Source organism: Seriola aureovittata, chromosome 9 (assembly GCF_021018895.1).
Source record: "Seriola aureovittata isolate HTS-2021-v1 ecotype China chromosome 9, ASM2101889v1, whole genome shotgun sequence".
Classification (NCBI taxonomy): domain Eukaryota; kingdom Metazoa; phylum Chordata; class Actinopteri; order Carangiformes; family Carangidae; genus Seriola; species Seriola aureovittata.
Window position 1 is genome coordinate 23238911 of NC_079372.1, and position 19826 is coordinate 23258736.

Here is a 19826-nt window from a genome sequence, read left to right on the forward strand (position 1 = left end):
AAACTTCAGTTACTTATTCTACATGTTTCCACATAACAATAAAAATAAATCAACAAAAGGACTTAAAATAGATTTTGTAATAAAACACTTATCATGGTCTGCAACACGAAGACTCTATATGTTTGGACATTTGTTTAATTTCCTGTTTTATTTTGAAGTAGAGTTCCTTATGTATCTTGTGGTCAATTTACTTCCTGTCTTAGTCCTGTTTCGCTCATTGATTAATGTGTTACACCTATGTTTTATTACCCTTGCCTTCCTTGTGTATTTAAGTCTCTGTCTTTGTCAGTTCGTTTGTTTTTCTTCAGTCATGTTTCCCCTGTGTCTCCTTGTTTTGTGTTCCTGACTTTTACCTGGATTCCTACCTGTTACCTGTTTTGCTGGTATTGTAAGTTGTTTTTTTTTTTTTTTTACCTTTTTTCCCACCAAAACTCTGTTTGTCTGCATTTGGGTCCTTAACACTCCTAAACCTGACAACAGGTGAGCAGCTTAATGTTACTTTTATATTAATGTACAAATATATTAACTAAAGGAGTAATGAGGTAAATTTACATCTTAATAAAACTAATGATACATCATAATAAGAATTAATTGTCCTCACAATAATACCATGTTGAATATTTTTCTCTGTGAACCACCGTGAGTTGGTTGGAGGTTCAGACAGTGCTACGGTCTCTGGTTGGTTTGCTTCCTCTCTTTTTAAGCCTTAAAATGCCGTAAAATTGTCTGTTCTTCAAATTTTCCTCTAGTCCTCTGTTGAACCTCCTCTCAGTAATGGGGGGTGTCTCTGTGAACCAGACTCTGGTCCAGAAATCCTGCTCCATCTGTCTACTGACACACAGGGAGGTTGATGTTTCACTGAGGCTCAGTTCCCCACTCTGAGCGGCAGGGGGCAGTAACAACTGAAGTTCAGGTTCCTGATACAACTGGAGAAGAGAAACATTCATTCAGCAGCTGTAATAATAATTGCAATAATAAATATAATAATATAATAATATAGTAATCATTTAAAGAAAGAGGAACAGTGTAGAAATGTTACCATGACGACCCTGATGAAGACTGAACCTGAGTCAGTCTTCCTATGATTGATCAGTCTCAGCAGAGCAGTGTGACCCTGTTTCTGTCTGTGGTCTATGATCAGTTTTATGTTTGTATATTTTTATTAATTCACATGAAACAAAGATCAGAGGAAAGTTTAAACATCTGAGAGGAAGAAGTTGATGATGTCACAACCCCTCATGGCGCCCTGACCCTCATGTTTGAACCACTGTTTGGACCCCAGAGTGAAGTGTGTGTGTGTGTGTGTGTGTCTGTCTGTCTCTTTGATGTCGGGTGTCCCGGGGGTCAGAGGTCAGGTGGCGTTGTCATTCCAGTGATTTCCTGTTTCCTGTTTGGAAGTCCTGGCACATTGCTTTAACAAACACACACTTCCTGTCCCTGCAGGACCTACTTCCTGTCCTGTCCAACCCTGCCCCCTCCTGAGCTGTCAATCAGACACAAAAACAGCAGAGGCTGAACATGAGGTTTATTTTTGCTGCAGAGTCAAGCGTCGCTCTGACAGATCTTTGTTTTCTCAGAGAGGACATCACGACACTTTCACCTGAGCAGAGCTGTACTAACGAGTCCTGATGAGTCAACACAGGAGTCACACCTGACTCTGTGACCTTTCAACTGTCTGGTTCAGTGTGTGGGACAGACATCTGGTCAGAGTGAACACCTGCTCATTAAGCACCTGGTTGTTACTTGTCCCAGAACTACCTCAGGTCACAAAAGGCCCTGGAAATACTCCAAGACTGACATAGGAGAGTATGTGTCAGGAATCAGTGAACAGGTATGAGGCCATGATCATGGTGCATTAGCTCAGTTTTACTTAAAGCTACAATAACGTTTCCTGAACTTTTCTGTGTTTGTCGATCAACAAAATCAGAATCAGATGAAACTTTTCAACACAAAGGGGAAAAATGAGTGCGTCCTTTCAAATGATGTTAAGGTCTGGACCCCAGGTCACCAGAGAGCGGGACAGTTCTCCAACATTTCAGAAGTCCAGAATCTTTGGTCCATTAGTTGAACTGGATCCTAACGATGAAAACCTGGTCCTGGGAACAGTCCGGTTCCTGCAGGTCGTTTCAGTTCCAGGTCATCAGCTGCAGCTCTGACTCCACCTCTCTGAAGCTGCAGGGTTGTCTGATCTAGATCAGGCTCTGGATGGTGACGTCAGTCGGATGCTGCTCCATAGAGGATGAACCATAAACTGAGAGTTGTCACTCACAGTTATACACAGAAACAAAGCAGTGAGTGGATCCCAGGTCAATCCTTCTTCTTCCGATGTCATCCTGCAGTCTCGCTCTGATTGGCTGCTCTATGAGGGGAAGCAGATGGAGCAGCACTCTAGACAAACCTCCAAGCAGTCAGACGAGCCGCAGCAGTCCTCCAGTATCCCACAATCCAACACAGCCTGACACGCCTCCTCCGTACAGGCCGCCTCCCCTGCTGCCTCCACGCAGCAGCAACAGCCAGCTGCAGCGTCACAACACCCGGCCCCGCCCACTCCACACGCCAGACACTCCCCCACAGCCGAACACATGGATAGTAGCTCGCAGAAAAGACAGGCCAGGAGACAGTGAGCGCAACAGTCTGTGGAGACAATCAGAACACAGGTCAGGAAACAGTGAATGCCACAGTCTGCAGAGACCATCAGAACAGACAGGTCAGGAGACAGTGAACGCAACAGTCTGCAGAGACAATCACGACACAGGCCAGGAGACAGTGAACGCAACAGTCTGCAGAGACCATCAGAACAGACAGGTCAGGAGACAGTGAACGCAACAGTCTGCAGAGACCATCAGAACAGACAGGTCAGGAGACAGTGAACGCAACAGTCTGCAGAGACCATCAGAACAGACAGGTCAGGAGACAGTGAATGCCACAGTCTGCAGAGACCATCAGAACAGACAGGTCAGGAGACAGTGAACGCAACAGTCTGCAGAGACAATCACGACACAGGCCGGGAGACAGTGAACGCAACAGTCTGCAGAGACCATCAGAACAGACAGGTCAGGAGACAGTGAACGCAACAGTCTGCAGAGACCATCAGAACAGACAGGTCAGGAGACGGTGAACGCAACAGTCTGCAGAGACCATCAGAACAGACAGGTCAGGAGACAGTGAACGCAACAGTCTGCAGAGACTATCAGAACAGACAGGTCAGGAGACAGTGAACGCAACAGTCTGCAGAGACCATCAGAACAGAGAGGTCAGGAGACAGTGAATGCAACAGTCTGCAGAGACCATCAAAACAGACAAGTCAGGAGACAGTGAACGCAACAGTCTGCAGAGACAATCACAACACAGGCCGGGAGACAGTGAACGCAACAGTCTGCAGAGACAATCAGAACAGACAGGACAGGAGACAGTGAACGCAACAGTCTGCAGAGACCATCAGAACAGACAGGACAGGAGACAGTGAACGCAACAGTCTGCAGTGACAATCAGAACACAGGTCAGGAGAAAGTGAACGCAACAGTCTGCAGAGACAATCACAACACAGGCTGGGAGACAGTGAACGCAACAGTCTGCAGAGACCATCAGAACAGAGAGGTCAGGAGACAGTGAATGCAACAGTCTGCAGAGACAATCAGAACAGACAGGACAGGAGACAGTGAACGCAACAGTCTGCAGAGACAATCACAACACAGGCTGGGAGACAGTGAACGCAACAGTCTGCAGAGCCAATCACAACACAGACCAGGTGACAGTGAACGCAACAATCTGCAGAGACAATCAGAATCTTTTCAGAGTTGAAAATGAAATATTTCAATATTACTTTTTCTCATTAAATTAAAACATTATGAATTTTGCCCTCAAAATCAGATTTTTTTCCTTCTAACTGTGACCCTGGTGCTGTTCGGCCCTCAGCGTAGTCTGTCAGTCGTGTTATAAAAGAGCATATCAGTTACAAGTGATTTTCTCTTTTCCTCATGTTCACAGAAATTCACAGTAAAAGAAGACCATGAAGAGAAAAAAGAGCTTCTGATTCTGAACCACAGTTAAAAAAAAAAAAAAAAAAAAAAAACATTAACCAGTGAAACATGATAAACAGATGAAGAGACTCTGACTGTGGGTCAACAGTACTGCCCTCATCCTGTCGCTCTGTGGTGTTTGGGTGGAGGTGGGTGTTGGTTGGTAGGAACCAGACCAACCGATGCAGGGAGGGGTCAGAGTGTGTGTGTTCAGCCGAGATAAGCAAACCTACATGTTGGAGTGTGTTCAGCTGATAAATGAGCTTCAGAGAACCTCATCAGTGTGGCGACGACTCTTCACATCAGAGACTCACATTACTGTTTCCTCCAACAGTCACAGGATGTTTGTTTTGGTTCATTTAATAACTGATGAGTTGTCTCTTGATTTTCACTTTATTCACCTTCAGCTGTAAGGCTAACTCTGACCCTGATAAGCATAGTGTCAAACTATTGGCGTTACTATTGTCCGCCATCTTTACAGCTCCTGAGTGAAACACACAGGTGCAGACAGTGACCCAATGAACAAGCTCTATTCTTACCATGTTCTCAGGAACTCACACACCTGAGATCAGAGTGTTCAACTTCCTGTCACTCAGATACTTCCTCTGTCTGTCTGTCTGTCCAACATGGCGGACACTGCAGTCCTCCAGTCCACAAACAATAACTTCACCTCTGCAGATAAAATTAACCTTTATGCTGACGACACACTTTTCTATCTGCATCTGTATCTGCTCTTAGGAGTGACCCTCTGACCTGTGACCTTGTGACCTTGTGACCCTGTGACCCTGTGACCCTCTGACCTGTGACCCTGTGAAAACAAACTCTGTTTCCAGGCATCGAGGCTGATTGGCTCACCGTCTCCAGCAACCTCCTTAATATGGGCAGCGTCGGTCTTGAAAGAGGCGTGGCTTTTAGTGGAGGAGAGACGCTTCTGATTGGTGCTCTGATGATGATGATGATGATGATGAGGAAGGTTGCAACTGTGTCTGTTACAGGTGGATGACCTAGGAGGAGGAGGAGGAGGAGGAGGAGGAAGAGGAGGAGAGGTAACTGAGGAAGATGGAGGAGTACAGATGGGGGGAGGAGACACTGACGAGCTGTCCACACCTGAGGGACAGAGAGATGACATCACAGGTTACGTCACATATGACATGGTGGATCAGGTACATGAGGGTAAATTAGACCAGATTACATCAGATGTTACCTTTCTGTTTTCTGAGAGCAGAGGCGGGCTGAGAGGGGAGGAGTCGACAGATGTCATTGGTGGAGGAGCTGCCCGTCAAAGAGTCATCACTGATGTCACCATCTTCTGACCTATCTGAGAGAGGGGGTGGTGCCTCATCTACAGGAAGAGGATTTAAAACATCAGAAAACCGCCATCATGGACTGCAACACACTTTACACTACATATCACATTCACCCATTTTCAGACACACACTCACACACTGACACACCGCTGATAATCAGGTTCAGTATTTTGGACATGTGGTCTGGTGGAGTCTGGACTTGAACCACCGACCTCCCGCTCTCCCTCCTGAACCACAGGAGCCGCTCTGGTGTGTTGGTTGTTGCGTGTTGTGTTTTTGTGGTGAACAGAGCAGTGAAGTGAGAAGAGTTAATTCAGTCTTCTGAGGCTACAGGAACTCCCAGGGTGCATTTCACTAACAGCCAATCACAGAGCTTCACGTTAATATTCAGCTGAAGCTAAAGGTGAAATTCATTCAGTTTGAGATGAATTCAGTAACCATGGCAACCTGTTTTAATTTCACTGCTCTGATTCACACCTCTGACTGCTTTCTTCTCCATAGCAACAGCAGCTGAGGATTATGGGTACTGTAGTATTTAGAGACAGCAGTAAAGAGTTTAAATGAATTAATCAGCTTTTACACTTGAAATTAAAGGTCACAGGTCACAGGTCAGGATCCCTGCTTTGAACCCTGACCCCTGAACCTCAACCATCCAGGTATCTTATGTAAAACATGGCAGAGCAGAGCTCATTGCTGGGCTCTGACAGATGAGAGGATTGGTTGTTCAGGTTCAGGACTTGTGTTTGCAGCCTGTGAGGAAGTCCTCCCTGAGGGTGAAAACAAAGAGGAACAGGAAATCCCCTCAGGTCCTACCCTGGTTGAGGGGTGATGTGGATTCAGATGTGAGAGCCTGACTTGACGTCAAAGACGTTGAACGGATCTGAGTTTAGAGTTCAATAGTGTGATGTCATCAGAATCACGACCTCATGACCTTTCTATCTGTCTCACCTGTGCTGTGATGTGGGAGCGTCCCATTGGCCATCGGCTGACTTGAGATGCATTCTGATTGGTTTGGGTTCTTATTGGCTCCGCTCTCAGTGATGTCACTGCAGTGTGATGTCACGTCCATCTTGCTGATATCATGTGATTAAATCATTGATGTGAATTCAGCAGCTGGGACAGTCTGGACTCACATTTATCTTCATACAACAAAAATAATAATCAGCAATAATCAGTTATAATAAATAAGTACATTTACTGCAGTTCTGACGTACCCCTCCTCCTCCTACACACTGTCCCTGCAGATTCAGGTTATTAATGAACTCTGATGATTAATAGATGACTTTACTCAAAATACATTGATTCACATCAGCTCCACCTGCTGCAGCTGAGAGATGACACATGAAAAACAAAGTGTTCATCTTTCACTATGATCCAGTAACATCACACACTTTATCTTGACACAGTCATTCTGCTGAAAGACTGAGGCTGAGGTACTGCTTACACCACTGATAATAATAATAATAATAATTATTATAATAATAATAATAATAATAATAATGAACTTTGCTCTATTCATACATGAAACAGCTCAAAGTGTTTTACAAAATAAAAGCAGATCATTAACAGGTCAGATGAATTAAACTGATGAGAAATAAAACCATCATCAGTCTCGAGTAGAAACAAAGTTCACTGTTAAACTGTTAATGTTCAGTGTGAATTTGTTTTGAGTAGAAATTGAATCCTGATCAACTGAAACTGATCTGAGTCAAAGTCTGTGTCACATTAATATTAAAACATATGATTTAACAGATACAGAAATAAAAGTTTCTCACCTGCAGCTTCAAGGACTTTCTTTCTTTCTTTCTTTCTTCTGGTCTGAAACTTTTTTCTCGTCAATAAACACTTTGCCGTTTTTATCTGGAGCGCGCGCATGCGTGTGACCGCCTCCTCCTCCGCTTCCTTTAAAGAGACACACACACACGCACGCACGCGCGCGCACACACACACACACAGGGTGGAGTTCAGTGTGAACCATTTATTAATATGAATGTTAAATGATCTGTGTGATTTGTTTTTCCAGGAGTCAGATACAGAAAACTGTTTACCTGTGTGTGTGTGTGTGTGTGTGTGTGTGTGTGTGTGTGTGAACATTAAGTATACATTTAAACATTGAATTCTGCTTTTAAACCATCGACTCACTGTTAATGTTAATCTACTGAAGGATTTTACATCATGTAAACAGGTTGAAGAACATCAGATTCACAGCAGCGTCAGATAAACAGTGAAACAGTCAGAGTCATGTAAACACAGATACATGAAGTTATAGTGATGGTTCATATTTATATTGATTATCTATGATGTTATAGAGCAGGAGAGAGGTAGATTAGACTAAACGTCTGAGGGACCAATATCAATCTGTTTATAATCACAAGTTTTAAAAAATATTCAGCTTTAATCAGTCAAACTGATTCACTGTTTATCATCCATGTCTGTCATTGGCTGATGTGGTGAAGAAGAAGAAGAAGAAGAAGAAAAAGAAGAAAAAGAAGAAGAAAAAGAAGAAGAACAACAACAACAACAACTTGCAGCATCAAAAGGAATCAAACGGATCTGTGGATTGAACATGTAGGATGAGCTGCTGCCACCTGCTGGGAACAGAGAACTGCAGCTGAAACTACACGTTGGTACTGGAGATGATTTTCCAAAAATCAAAAAAATTTTCCTGCAACTGATGTTTCAGAAATTTCCCAGTAAAAGGTCTGATCAAGAACCAGGATCTCCGCTAGGTGGTAAATCCAGAAGTCTTATCATTTAAACAAGTTTTATAACAAAAGAAAACACAATACAGAAAATCTTATATCCATATAGGTATTGACTGTTATTTTATTCTTCTACACCATCACACTTTTATTGAATAATTCAGACACAAAATATCATTCAAATTTTAAGAAAATATATCATAAAGAAGATTATAAACTATATACGTGTGTGTGTGTGTGTGTGTGTGTGTGTGTGTGTGTGTGTGTGTGTGTGTGCGTGTGTGTGTGTGTGTGTGTGTGTTTTCACAAATATTTCTGTCACTGTTATGTCTCCGTCCTGCAGGTGTCTCAGTCTCCGTCCTGCAGGTGTCGCTGCAGTAGCGCCTCCTCTCTGTTGGCCACCGGTTTTTTTGGCACAGAAGAAGAAAGAGGAGGTAGGAGGAGGAGGAGGAGGAGAAGGAGGAGGATGAAGCGGAAACAAAGAGATTTGTGCAGATTTTGGTAAAAATGAAGAATGAGTGAAGTGGAAGTGGAACTGTGATGAGGACCGGGCTGGAGGACTGATTCTTCTTCTTCTGTGTGTGAACGTCAAACAGCTGGATCATGGTGAGTTCACAGACAGATGTTCAGACTGATGCAGAGAATAACGGAGCAGCGCCGTTTAACAACCTGCAGCATCACAAACACACACACACACACACACACACACACACACACACACACACACACACACACACACACACACACACACTCAACACAGCAGTTATAATGTGCAGAAAAGTGAACGGAGTTTGGTTTGAAAAAATCTCAACAACTATGTCGCCATTTTTCTGTTGTTACAAACAGAACAAAGGTTTTATGAAAGAAAAAGGGTTTTATCTGTTGTCGAGTCTCCGTGTCAGTGTAGTCCAGGTCTGAGGTCTAAAGTCGGAGGGTGTTAATCTGGACCCGGTCCGATGTGCTCTGTTTAGAGGGAAAACAGGGAATCAGCTCTTTTTAATGTATGAGCAGATTAAAGGTTTCACATCAGTTTCTGGGAAGGGGTCCATGAAGTGTTATGCTTTTTTTTTATCCAGACTTTGATCTTTAGTCTTCATGTTAATCTAGTCCAGGTAACTGGACCTGGTTTGATGTGGTCTGCTGCTGGTAAAAAACAAACAAACAGTGAAACTGGTTCCAGGCTTGTTAATGTGAAAAGGTTTGAACCTGGATAGAGACCTTTACTCTGAGGTCTGGTACCTTTTCCCAAGATTTACACAGTGAAACTGTGTCATCTTTCCTGTCCATCATGTTCCATCATGTTTCCTGTTTCTTTGTGTTATTGTTTGTTTGTTTGTTTGTTTGTTGTGTGTCAGTCTGAGGAAGTGGCAGGAACAGAGCGAGGCCTTGAGGAGGAAGAGGAGGGAGGAGGAGAGGGAGGTGAAGACGAGGGTGAAGAGGGAGAAGAAGGAGAGGTTACCATGAGAATCCCCAACGCTCCTGTGTACTGTGTCTGCAGGAAACCAGACATCAACTGTTTCATGATGTAATTAAACCTCATCTAGATCTCAGAAGACCAGGTCTCATACAACAGGACACACTAACCTGTCTGTCTCTCTGTCTGTCCTTCTGTCTGTCTTTCTGTCTGTTTGAACCTGTCTGTGTGTCAGAGGGTGTGACAGCTGTACTGAGTGGTTTCATGGAGGCTGTATTGGAGTTTCAGAGAAAGCAGCTAAGGCCATCAGAGTGTGGTACTGTCCGTCCTGCAGAGGTCAGTCTCCTCTAACAGTCATTAAACGTCATGTTCAGACTCAGACCAGTTCTGACTGTCTCTGACTTCATCACCGTCAACACACACACTGTGATTTATTTCACTCAGTCCCACACACACTGTCCTGCTGCCACAAACACTCACTACAGTACCAAATGTGGATTAATCCGCCACTGAAAATAGTCCCCAACAAAGTCACTATTTCCTCCCGTTTTATTAAAAACTACATTGAGCAGCTGTTTGAGTAAATGACTGAGTCTGTTTTAAAAAGAAAACTTTATATTTGTGAAGAGTTAGTTAGTTAGTTAGCTAGCCTTTAGTGTGTGATAGCTGATAGTTGTTAGCTGTGTGTTAGCGGTCCGTTAGCTGTTAGCTATGTGTTAACTGTTAGTTGTGTGTTAGCCGTTAGCTGTATGCTGTGTCTGCAGATAAAGACTCATCTCTGGAGATTAAATACCGTCCGAAGAAGACAAAGGAGAAGGAGGAGAAAGAGGCAGCGCCAGAGAGAGACGACAAACCAGACAGAGATGGAAGCTCCACCCCCCAGCCCAAGACTGACAAAAGGCGGGGCTCACAGGTAACCAAGCAACTACACTGGCAGAGGGCGGGGCTCACAGGTGACCTGGCAGCCATGGAGAAGAGGCTCTGCTGATGAAACTCTCTCCAGTTCTGATAGAAGTGATGCTACAGCAGCATCTATGCTCACCTCTGTAGGAGCCGCTACTGTCGGTTCTCGCTGTCATCGGTCACAGGTGAACAGACTGGGTCCTGGACAGATAGATTCTCACTTGGTTCAGCTCTTTTCAGGTGCTTCTACATGTAATCTGTTAACAGTGAAGAAAACTCAGACAGTTCAGCCTCTGGTTCTGGTTCTGGTGTCTGGTTCTGATCAGTGTTTTGTGATGTTTCAGATCAAGCGCTCAGCCAGGATGTGTGGAGAGTGTGACGCCTGTCTGAGGACTGAGGACTGCGCTCAGTGCGACTTCTGCAAAGACATGAAGAAGTTTGGAGGTCCAAACAAAATCAGACAGAAGTGTCGACTCAGGCAGTGTGAGGTCCGAGCCCGGGTGAGTGACCAGAGGGGGGATGGGACTCCCCAAAAGGAACTGATGATTTGTGGCTTTGTGTTTTGCTAATCTGAGTTTTCTGTTGGACCCACCTGTGGTGTTAATGATTGTATGAAGAGTTCAGAGAACCTTTGCTGTTTAGGAACAGGTGACACAGTTTTGGTCACCTGTTCTCAGTCAAGTCAAGTCAAGGACTCTTTCAGAGGTGTTCCTAATATTCTGACACCCTCATGTAAGTAAACAGGGTGGACAAAAACCAGAAACTGCTGTTAGATCTGAATTCAGAGATAAACAGAAAACTAGCTTCATAAGCGCAGGTGTTATATTGGACTGCAATAGACTGTACAGGTGTTGTACAGGTGTACCTGATAAAGCTCCGGTGTTACAGTCATAATAATCAGATCTATGTTCAGAGCTGATGAACTTATTATGACATGGATGTTGGTGATTTTCTCGTCTTTGAGCAGAAGATGCTTCGGGTCAGAGACGAGGAGATGAGTCGGAGTGGCGGCAGGGGGCGGGGCCTGCCAAGGAAAGGGGCAGGGCACCAGACAGAGGAGGAGGAGGAGGATGAGGAGGAGGAAGAGGGGTTCAGTGAGAGCGAGCTGGAGCTGTATGAGCAGTACAAAGCTGCCGGATACAGAGACCTGGTTGGTGTGAGTGAGCTTTTTCTGACTAATCATCTGTCAGAACAGGTACTTCCTGGTGTGTGACGTGTCATCCTGTTACAGTTGTGGCACAGCGAGGACGAGGATGCTCAGTCGGACTCTCTGAGGAAGAAAGCAGTGAAGGTGAAACATGTGAAGAGACGAGAGAAGAAGACGGAGAAGAAGGTGAGGACGGTGTCGATTAGAGGACTGATGATGTCACTGATGATGTCACTAACACACCTGTCCTGTCCTGTAGAAGTCTGTGTCCACTCCCAAAGAGGAGGTGAAGCCTCGGCGTCACAAAGCGAAGCAGCGTCACAGGGAGCGTGTGCGGCACAGTGAGCGAGCGGGGGAGGGTGGGGTCAAAGAGGTGGGTGGGGCTCTGCGGCAATGTCTGGGTCCTGGATGTGTCGAACCGGCGAGGACCAACTCGAAGTACTGCTCTGAGGACTGCGGCATGAAGCTTGCTGCCAAGTGAGTCTCAGTTCTCATTGTGTGACAGTGAAGACGCACCTTAATAACAGCAACCCAACGTCAACACATCAACATCACAATGTCAACACAACATCAGCACAACAACACAACATCAGCACAACAACACAACATCAACACAACATCAACACAACACAACAGCACAATGTCAACATAACAACACAAAATCATAAACACACAGTCAGATACTACAGAGAAACTGAGGGTCTGGAAGACAGTGTCTCCTGGACTGGTCTCTGTGTCTTTATGTCTCTTTGTCTCTGTGTCTCTGTCTCAGTCGTATCTATGAGATCCTGCCTCAGAGGATCCAGCAATGGCAGCAGAGTCCGTGCGTTGCCGAGGAGATGGGGCGGAGACAGCTGGAGCGAATCAGGAGGGAGCAGCAGGCAGCAAGGCTCCGCCTCACGCTGATGGAGAAACGTTTTCATGAGCTCGAAGGCATTATCGCCAACGCCAAACTGCAGCAGGTCCAACACCACGAGGAGGTACAAGACACTGAGAGACATACAGAGACACACTCTGACCTGTCTGTCTCTCTGAACAGTCTCTCTCTCTCTCTGACCTGTCTATAACCTGTCTCTCTCTCTCTCTGACCTGTCCGTCTGCAGGTGACTGAAGGTGATGGTGATGACACTGACCTTCAGATCTTCTGTGTTTCCTGCAGTCACCCCGTCAACCCGAAGGTGGCGTTGAGACACATGGAGAGATGCTATGCTAAGGTCAGTGTAGAGACAGGAGACAGGACAGGTGAGGTGTGTCCACAGGTGTCCACAGGTTTCTTTTAACAGCAGAGCATCAATAAAAATAAGTGATGTCAGACATGACAACAGCCACATGATGACATCACCTCACTGTGTACGCGTCACAGCAGCTGATACCTTGATAAAGTCGTTGAAACCACATCAAACTTCAGAGACAGCAGTTGAATGTGAAGACATGTTCTTATGAACAGATGTTACAGTCCACAGGTGCACAGATGTTGTACAGGTGAGCACGCTGCCTACAGCCTGAGACAAGAGACAGTTTAACTACGCCGTGAAAAACTGGACCAGACTTTGTCTCTGTAGACTAGAGGGCGTCTGAGCAGACCTGGAGAGCACAGCTTTCTCTCCCCTTGGCTCTTCTCACATCTGGGTGACATCAACATCTGGTCTTTTCACGGTGTTTAACTTTATTTAAAAATGATGATCTGTCGTAAACTTGTGTCACAATATTTGTAACTTCTTTATGTCTGAGTTGTTTGAAAGCAGCTGCTGTTACACCTGCAGAGATTTAACTGACTGAACACTAATCAGACCTGTCTCTCTCTGTCTGTCTCTCTGTCTGTCTGTCTCTCTGTCTGTCTCTCTCTCTCTGGCTGTCTGTTTGAACTGTCTGACTGACTGTCAGGCTGTTTGTCTGTCTTTCTGTCTGTCTGCCTGTCTGTCTCCCTATTTCTGCCTGTCTGTCTGTCTGTCTGTCTGCATGTCTCCTGTCTGTCTGTCCAACAGTACGAGAGTCAGACATCCTTTGGTTCCATGTACCCAACACGTATAGAGGGGTAAGACCACCTGTCTGTCTGTCTCATTTGAAGAAGTTAATGATGTCCCTTTCTCTCATGCCTCTGCCTTTCGCTCATGTCTCTGTCTGTCTCTCATGTCTCTGTCTGTCTCATGTCTCTCATGTCTGTCTCTCATGCTGCTGTCTGTCTCTCATGTCTCTGTGTGTCTCTCATGTCTCTGTCTGTCTCTCATGTCTCTTGTGTCTCTGTCTCTCATATCTCTTTCGGTCTCTCATGTCTCTGTGTGTCTCTCATGTTTCTTGTGTCTCCGTTTCTGTGTGTCTCTCATGTCTCTGTGTGTCTCTCATGTCTCTTGTGTCTCTGTTTCTGTGTGTCTCTCATGTCTCTTGTGTCTCTGTCTCTCATGTCTCTGCCTGTATCTCATGTTTCTCATGTCTCTGTCTCTCAGAGCCACCAGGTTGTTCTGTGATGTGTATAACCCTCAGAGTAAGACGTACTGTAAGCGGCTGCAGGTTTTATGTCCTGAACACTCCAGAGATCCAAAGGTACGTCTCATCCACACAAACACGTCTCTGCACTAATAATACATAATATTATATAATATTCATATATTTAATATATATTATTTTAAATTAAAATATAAATATTTTATTTCTCATGTATTCCCTCCACTGAGTCAGGATCCCGCTGACATTAGCGCTGACATTTACCAATGAAATAAAGTGAACACTCTGTTTCGTGAAGTCAAGACAAATAAGTGAAGCAGACAGAAAGATTCACTGTAAACTGCTTTTTCTGTTCAGAACACAGAGCAGACTGAATGTCTGCTAATTATCCAGTTAGCTACCTGAATAGCTCCCACTCATCTTCAATCGTCTTTCTTTATGTTTTCTCACAACAAACAGCAATTTAACAAAAGAGTCATTTTTGTTAAACTACAACAACGACTTTGTAATGGGAAACATAGCAAACATGATGGCCAAGGTAGCTAACAAGCAAATGTTAGCCAGCTAGCATCACCTTCCACACCTCTAATCACTGCCCACATCTCATATGTTTTCAGCAACGTCCAAGAATTTAAATGTTAGCTTAATTATTAACTATTTTCAGACCTTCATGATCGGAAACTGTTAAAATGAAGTGAAACAAGATGGACTTCAGTCTGAATGTCAGGGTAGCTAGTTAAGGTTGCTAACTTACTAGTTTCTCACGAGGTCCAGTGAAATAGAGATTTGTAGAGAATATAAGGAAACCCAGAGACTTTCATGGTTGCATCTGTGGGCTAATGGAGTTTACCAGCAAACCAGCTAACATATTTAACACCCTGTCATGTGTCTGCTGATACTGCACACACTATCTTCTTAAGCAGGTGGAGTTTAACTTGAGTTGTGAAGTATAGGCTGAGGAAAGTGAGTGCTAGGTGAGTACAGGTAAGGAGTGAAGGTGGGCAGTGATTTTCTGTCTTTCATTCTGAGCCACAAAGACAACCTCAGTTCTGTCCCATTCACACACTATACATTCACACAGTGTGTCATCTGGTGACAGACAGTTGTAGTACAGGTCATTCATGTGGTTGGTTTAATGGCAGCATGTTTATGTATAGATTGAAGTGAACAGAATGGGGCCTGGTGTTGATCCTTGTGAAACTCCTCTGGTCATGATGATAAAATTACCAGTGGAGCTGATAGGAACATGACTATTGAAAAGAATTACAATCAAGATATCCACTTTTGTTTTGGAATGAAAATAAACATAAATTGGTGTGTGAGCCTGAGCTTCATATTTGTATTGACACAATGACCAATAAACTACCAGCTGAAGTTCATTCATTTTCATAATTTAATTATTTATTTCATTTATTATTTATATATTACTATTTTATTATTATTCCATCTAATTTCTAATTTTCTGTTTGATTCATTTCCAAATAGCTTTATTGACACGACTATCATCTGATACAGCACTGTATGAACACTGACAGTTGCTCACAGAACAGAACACTGCTAAAGAAAAAATAAAACCAGAGGTTTAGAACAATAAATAAAGACCGAATCTCCTCTCGGTCCATCAGATCCCAGCAGACGAGGTCTGTGGTTGTCCTCTGGTCAAAGACGTCTTTGAGCCGACTGGAGAGTTCTGCCGCGTCTCTAAGAGGAAGTGTAACAAACATTACTGCTGGGAGAAACTCCGCCGAGCAGAGGTCGACCTGGAGAGAGTCCGAGTGGTAACCTCGAAAACTAAACTTTATTAATATCATTAACCTGAACGTCACAGCAGTGACTGATATCCATCATGTGACCCTCTCTTTCTGTTAGTGGTATAAACTGGACGAGTTGTTCGAGCAGGAGAGGAACCTGAGGACCGCCATGACCAATCGGGCCGGATTATTGGCTCTGATGCTGCACCAAACCATCCAACACGACCCCATCACCACCGACCTGCGCTCTGCCAAGGACAGGTAGATAGGTGGAGACAGACAGGTGCAGACAGACAGGTAGACAGGTGCAGACAGACCGGTGGAGACAGACAGGTATCCACACCTCCCTGGATGGATTTTTTAAGTATTATCTGTTTTTAAATGTGTGTGTTAATAATTCAGCCTCAAACCAACAAAATGCATCATGGGAAGCAGAGTTCAGAAGCACATTACATTCACCATATCTCATAATTATGACTTTGGAGACTGTTGTCTCTGTAACCTTCAGTTAATGAGATTATTACTGTCATTAGATCTCAGAGGCACAAAATAATGATAAATATTAACGGGATAGATTTTATAATCATCAGATCATAAAACCATGAATGTGAGACCCTTTCATCGTTTATAGGATATGAATCTTTTAATTATGACACAGGGATCTTATGTCTTATGTTATTTTTCTAAATATGAGATAAAGATGTAATTATTAAATAATTGTATCTATGAGAGAATGACACTGTAACTGTGAAAAAGGGATCTAGCAATTTCATCCTAAATATGAGATATTTTTCTTATAATTACAAGATGAAGATTTCATCATTATTATATTATTTTGTTGTAATTATGAGATAAAGATCTGTAACTCTGATAAAGGATCTCACAGTCATGACATAGTTATAGTGATTGTGAGATACATAAGTCATGATTGGTGGTAAATGTGATGATCTTCCTCTGCACAGTGTTTCAACACTCATTCATCCTTTGGACCTGGTCTGACAGGTCCTATTCTGACAGCAGTTCAGTGTCTGTCAGGGTCTGAAACCTGAAGTAAACACATAATTTATAATCAACACAAGGATTCTTAAATAACAAACAGTATTAACACTCAGCAGTGAGTTAAAATCTCAGACAAGTGATGTCTAATAAGCACTACCCACAATTCACTGCAAAACAGTCAGAGCAGACTGGCAGTGATAAAACACTACAACAGTTTGATTAGATGGAGGTGAAGGATTGTGATTTGCTGTCGACAGACGGAGTAAACACTACATGGCAACATGCAGCTACAACTTTAACATGTTCTGTTTTTATTGCACTTAGATTTTAACCTGATGTTCTTTTTTCTCTGCATCATTTTATATCAGTGTTTTTATACTTTGTATTATTTGATCATGTTGTTGTTTTCTACTGTTTGTTCATGTTGTTGTGTTCAAACTGATGTTACATTAAAAACTGAGGATGTTTTATGATTTCTGTGGATTTTAATTTCATTTCTGAAAATTGTTATTAAAATATATTTTGTAAATATTATAGAAATGTCATTTACACACTCATTGTGTGTAAATGACATTTTGATAATTCTTAAAAAAGTGAACCCAACTCAAAACACAATATTTCTCATTGTGCAAATGTTCTCATTTTATTTTTTAATGGAACAATATCACATGCAGAACAAGAAAACACTCACTGCACAGTTATTTATATATTATAATATTTAACAATATATATATTGTACAAAACATCAAATGGTAACATGTTTAAAAAAGCATAATTTTACAAAAACGACTTTATATGTGTTTTTATGTCCAATATGCTGATACAGCATTTAAAAAAAAAAGTACGGTCATATAGGTGATTTTGTGCTGAAAAAGATACCAAACATTGGCATGGTACATATTTTTGAATATGTCTATGGTATGTTATATTTTCACGGAAGTCCACGGTACCGTCAGCAGGTCGCGCCGACGCCCTTCTCGGTGACCTCGTGTGTGTGCGACTGTTGTGTTCAGTTGGCGCTCAGCGGCAGAAACAACAGATGCAGAGCGGTGAGTTTCTGTGGTTTATTGGAGTCCAGTTCAGGTCCAGTGCGGAGACCTATATCGGGTCTGAGTCTCACTTCATCCAGTTACATGCATCAGCTCAGAGAAAAAGATTACAGCAGCCGGTTAGCAAAGGGGCTAACAGCTAAAGCCGTCTGACACAGGCTGTTGGTGTGAACACAGTTGGATATTTTGTCGGGTTTTTTTGTTATACATTTTCCATATTTTAATATATTTCAATAATAAAACATGTCCTGTATAATAATGACACGACAGTGAATTTAATAATGAGAGAAGTCAGACTCAGATTCACTGTCAGCTGTGGAGAACAATAACTATCTGAATGTGTCATTAATGGTCACTAGGCTGATTAATAATGACATAATGGTGACTGAAGGCCTGAGTGTTCGTTTCCATCAGTCTGTGTGTTGTGTGTTTTTTTCAGGTGGATCAGAGATGCAGTCTGGACCAGATCCTCCAGGATCTGGACTGAAGTCAGTCAGAAGATCTCCTCGTTTGTCTCCTCAGGTCGGTCAGAGAACACACACACACACACACACACACACACACACACACACACACACACACACACACACACACACATCTGTGTCCATTAACTTCAGAGGTAGATTTCTGTATGATTTTCCTTTCCCACCCCCCTCCCAGGAAAAAAGATCACTGCATAGAGTGAAACATAAGAGGCTAACAATGGTATCTCCTTAAAAGAGGTCTTTGGTTAACCACGGATGGCTGGTTATGGTGGTGTCACTGATGTTCCTATAGACTCTAGATAAGGCCACCAGATTTTCAGAAAGTAGTTTTATCCTTTTCTTAAGCTATATGTGATCTTTTCAAGAGGAATACATCTATCCATTTCTGACAACCATCTTTCAATGAGGAGAGGGTAATCACATTTCCATGTCACTGCTCTGCATTTCCTGGCCACGCACAGAGCAATCTTCATAAATTTAGGATCTGTTGATGTTTTTCAAATTCCCCAGTAAGCAAAATTCAGGATCTAATGAGAAGGTAGCTCTAGTGATCTTGATCAAGGTGTCTCAGAGGTTGTGCCAAAAGGGCCTCACTTCAGTACAAAGCCAGGTACAGTGAAGGAAAGAGCCAACCTCTACACCACATCTGAAGCACATTTCTGACAATTCAGGTTTAGATTGGTGAAATTGTGGTGAGGTAAAGCTGATGAAGAAAGTTATAAAGGGTTAGTCTGTACCTGGCATTAATAGAAGCTGACATACTGTCTTGACGTAATTCTGTCCAGAGCTCTTCATCAAGACCTGACAGGGCTCAGAAGGTGGATTTTAAGATGCTTTTAGGAAACAAGGTCAAGTGAAACATTGAGAGGAGCTGAATCAGGTGTTCTTTACCTGTTTAACTGTTAACCAGTCAGGAAGAAACCGGTTCACTGTTGTCATCCACTCATCAGAAAGCACTAAATGGTTTTAACATGTGAACTCTTTATTTATGAGCATGTTATAAAATCCCCTGTCACTCCACATGGAATTTAATAGAACACATTTTCTGAGTGTAAAGTTCATCTCAATCTGTGTTTTTTCCACAGTAGTTACAGAATAACTTCCTGTCCATTTCCAGAGCTTTCAGCTACATCTCTTTTTTTTTTCAGAAGACCATGCAGTACTAAATGGAAAGCAGTTCTATGGCTGCTTCCAACCAAACTGCTTTACTGTTTCTCTCATTCACTTGTTCACACCCACATTTCTGTCTCCGCGCTCAGGTGAAATAGCGTCAGGCTGATGTTTTTAACATGAAAAATACACGTTTATGTTGTGATGCTGACAGCTCTCGAATGCCTCATGAACCACAAAAAGAAAACGCGTCTGTAGACCTGGAAAAATACTGGAGATTGATTCATCTATTGTGTAGAAAGGAGTGTGTGTGTTTATGACAGACTGAGGTTGTGTGTGATTTGCTGACATGAATTTGTGAATGAGGAGAAAACAGTGAACACTGTGATAATGATTATTCCTGCAGCTGTCAATTATCTATCTTAGCTGGAGTTTAACCTCAGGTCTGGTTTCTCTTCATGGTCTCATGATTACAGATGAATGCTTTGTGCCTTTGTC

The 19826-nt window shown here is 43.0% G+C and overlaps 3 protein-coding genes across 7 annotated transcripts in view; 2 read left to right on the forward strand and 1 right to left on the reverse strand.

Annotated features, from left to right (window-relative positions):
- Nucleotides 1-1508: 1508 nt before the first annotated feature.
- On the reverse strand, nucleotides 1509-7237 carry zgc:113363 (uncharacterized protein LOC791449 homolog). 2 transcript variants are annotated; one of them, XM_056384748.1, is made up of 5 exons: nucleotides 7102-7237; nucleotides 6275-6399; nucleotides 5224-5361; nucleotides 4875-5126; nucleotides 1509-2634 (listed from the first exon to the last, which is right to left on the reverse strand). In XM_056384748.1, exons 2-5 carry the CDS (start codon nucleotides 6393-6395, stop codon nucleotides 2360-2362), a joined length of 786 nt encoding a protein of 261 aa, XP_056240723.1. In that variant the 5' UTR covers nucleotides 6396-6399; nucleotides 7102-7237; the 3' UTR covers nucleotides 1509-2359. The 2 variants fall into 2 exon arrangements, with proteins under 2 accessions (XP_056240723.1, XP_056240722.1); XM_056384747.1 differs by having other exon boundaries at nucleotides 6275-6465; nucleotides 7102-7234.
- Nucleotides 7238-8464: 1227 nt separating this feature from the next.
- Nucleotides 8465-17157, forward strand: cxxc1a (CXXC finger protein 1a). 3 transcript variants are annotated; one of them, XM_056386165.1, is made up of 14 exons: nucleotides 8465-8634; nucleotides 9384-9553; nucleotides 9678-9778; nucleotides 10207-10355; nucleotides 10690-10845; nucleotides 11313-11501; nucleotides 11577-11678; nucleotides 11752-11969; nucleotides 12265-12472; nucleotides 12596-12706; nucleotides 13478-13527; nucleotides 13937-14033; nucleotides 15560-15712; nucleotides 15804-17157. In XM_056386165.1, the coding sequence occupies exons 1-14, from the start codon at nucleotides 8632-8634 to the stop codon at nucleotides 15948-15950; spliced, it is 1854 nt and encodes a 617-aa protein (XP_056242140.1). In that variant the 5' UTR covers nucleotides 8465-8631; the 3' UTR covers nucleotides 15951-17157. The 3 variants fall into 3 exon arrangements, 2 of the variants coding, with proteins under 2 accessions (XP_056242140.1, XP_056242141.1); XM_056386166.1 differs by having other exon boundaries at nucleotides 11313-11495; XR_008828756.1 differs by lacking the exon at nucleotides 15804-17157 and having other exon boundaries at nucleotides 13377-13527; nucleotides 15560-15602.
- Nucleotides 17158-17656: 499 nt separating this feature from the next.
- Nucleotides 17657-19826, forward strand: part of hdac6 (histone deacetylase 6) — a 14281-nt gene continuing 12111 nt past the window's right edge. For both annotated transcript variants that reach the window (XM_056385996.1, XM_056385997.1), the window contains exons 1-2: nucleotides 17657-17733; nucleotides 18173-18255. In XM_056385996.1, the coding sequence (XP_056241971.1) occupies nucleotides 17724-17733; nucleotides 18173-18255 (93 nt within the window). In that variant the 5' untranslated portion in view covers nucleotides 17657-17723. The remainder of the gene's footprint in view (nucleotides 17734-18172; nucleotides 18256-19826) is intronic.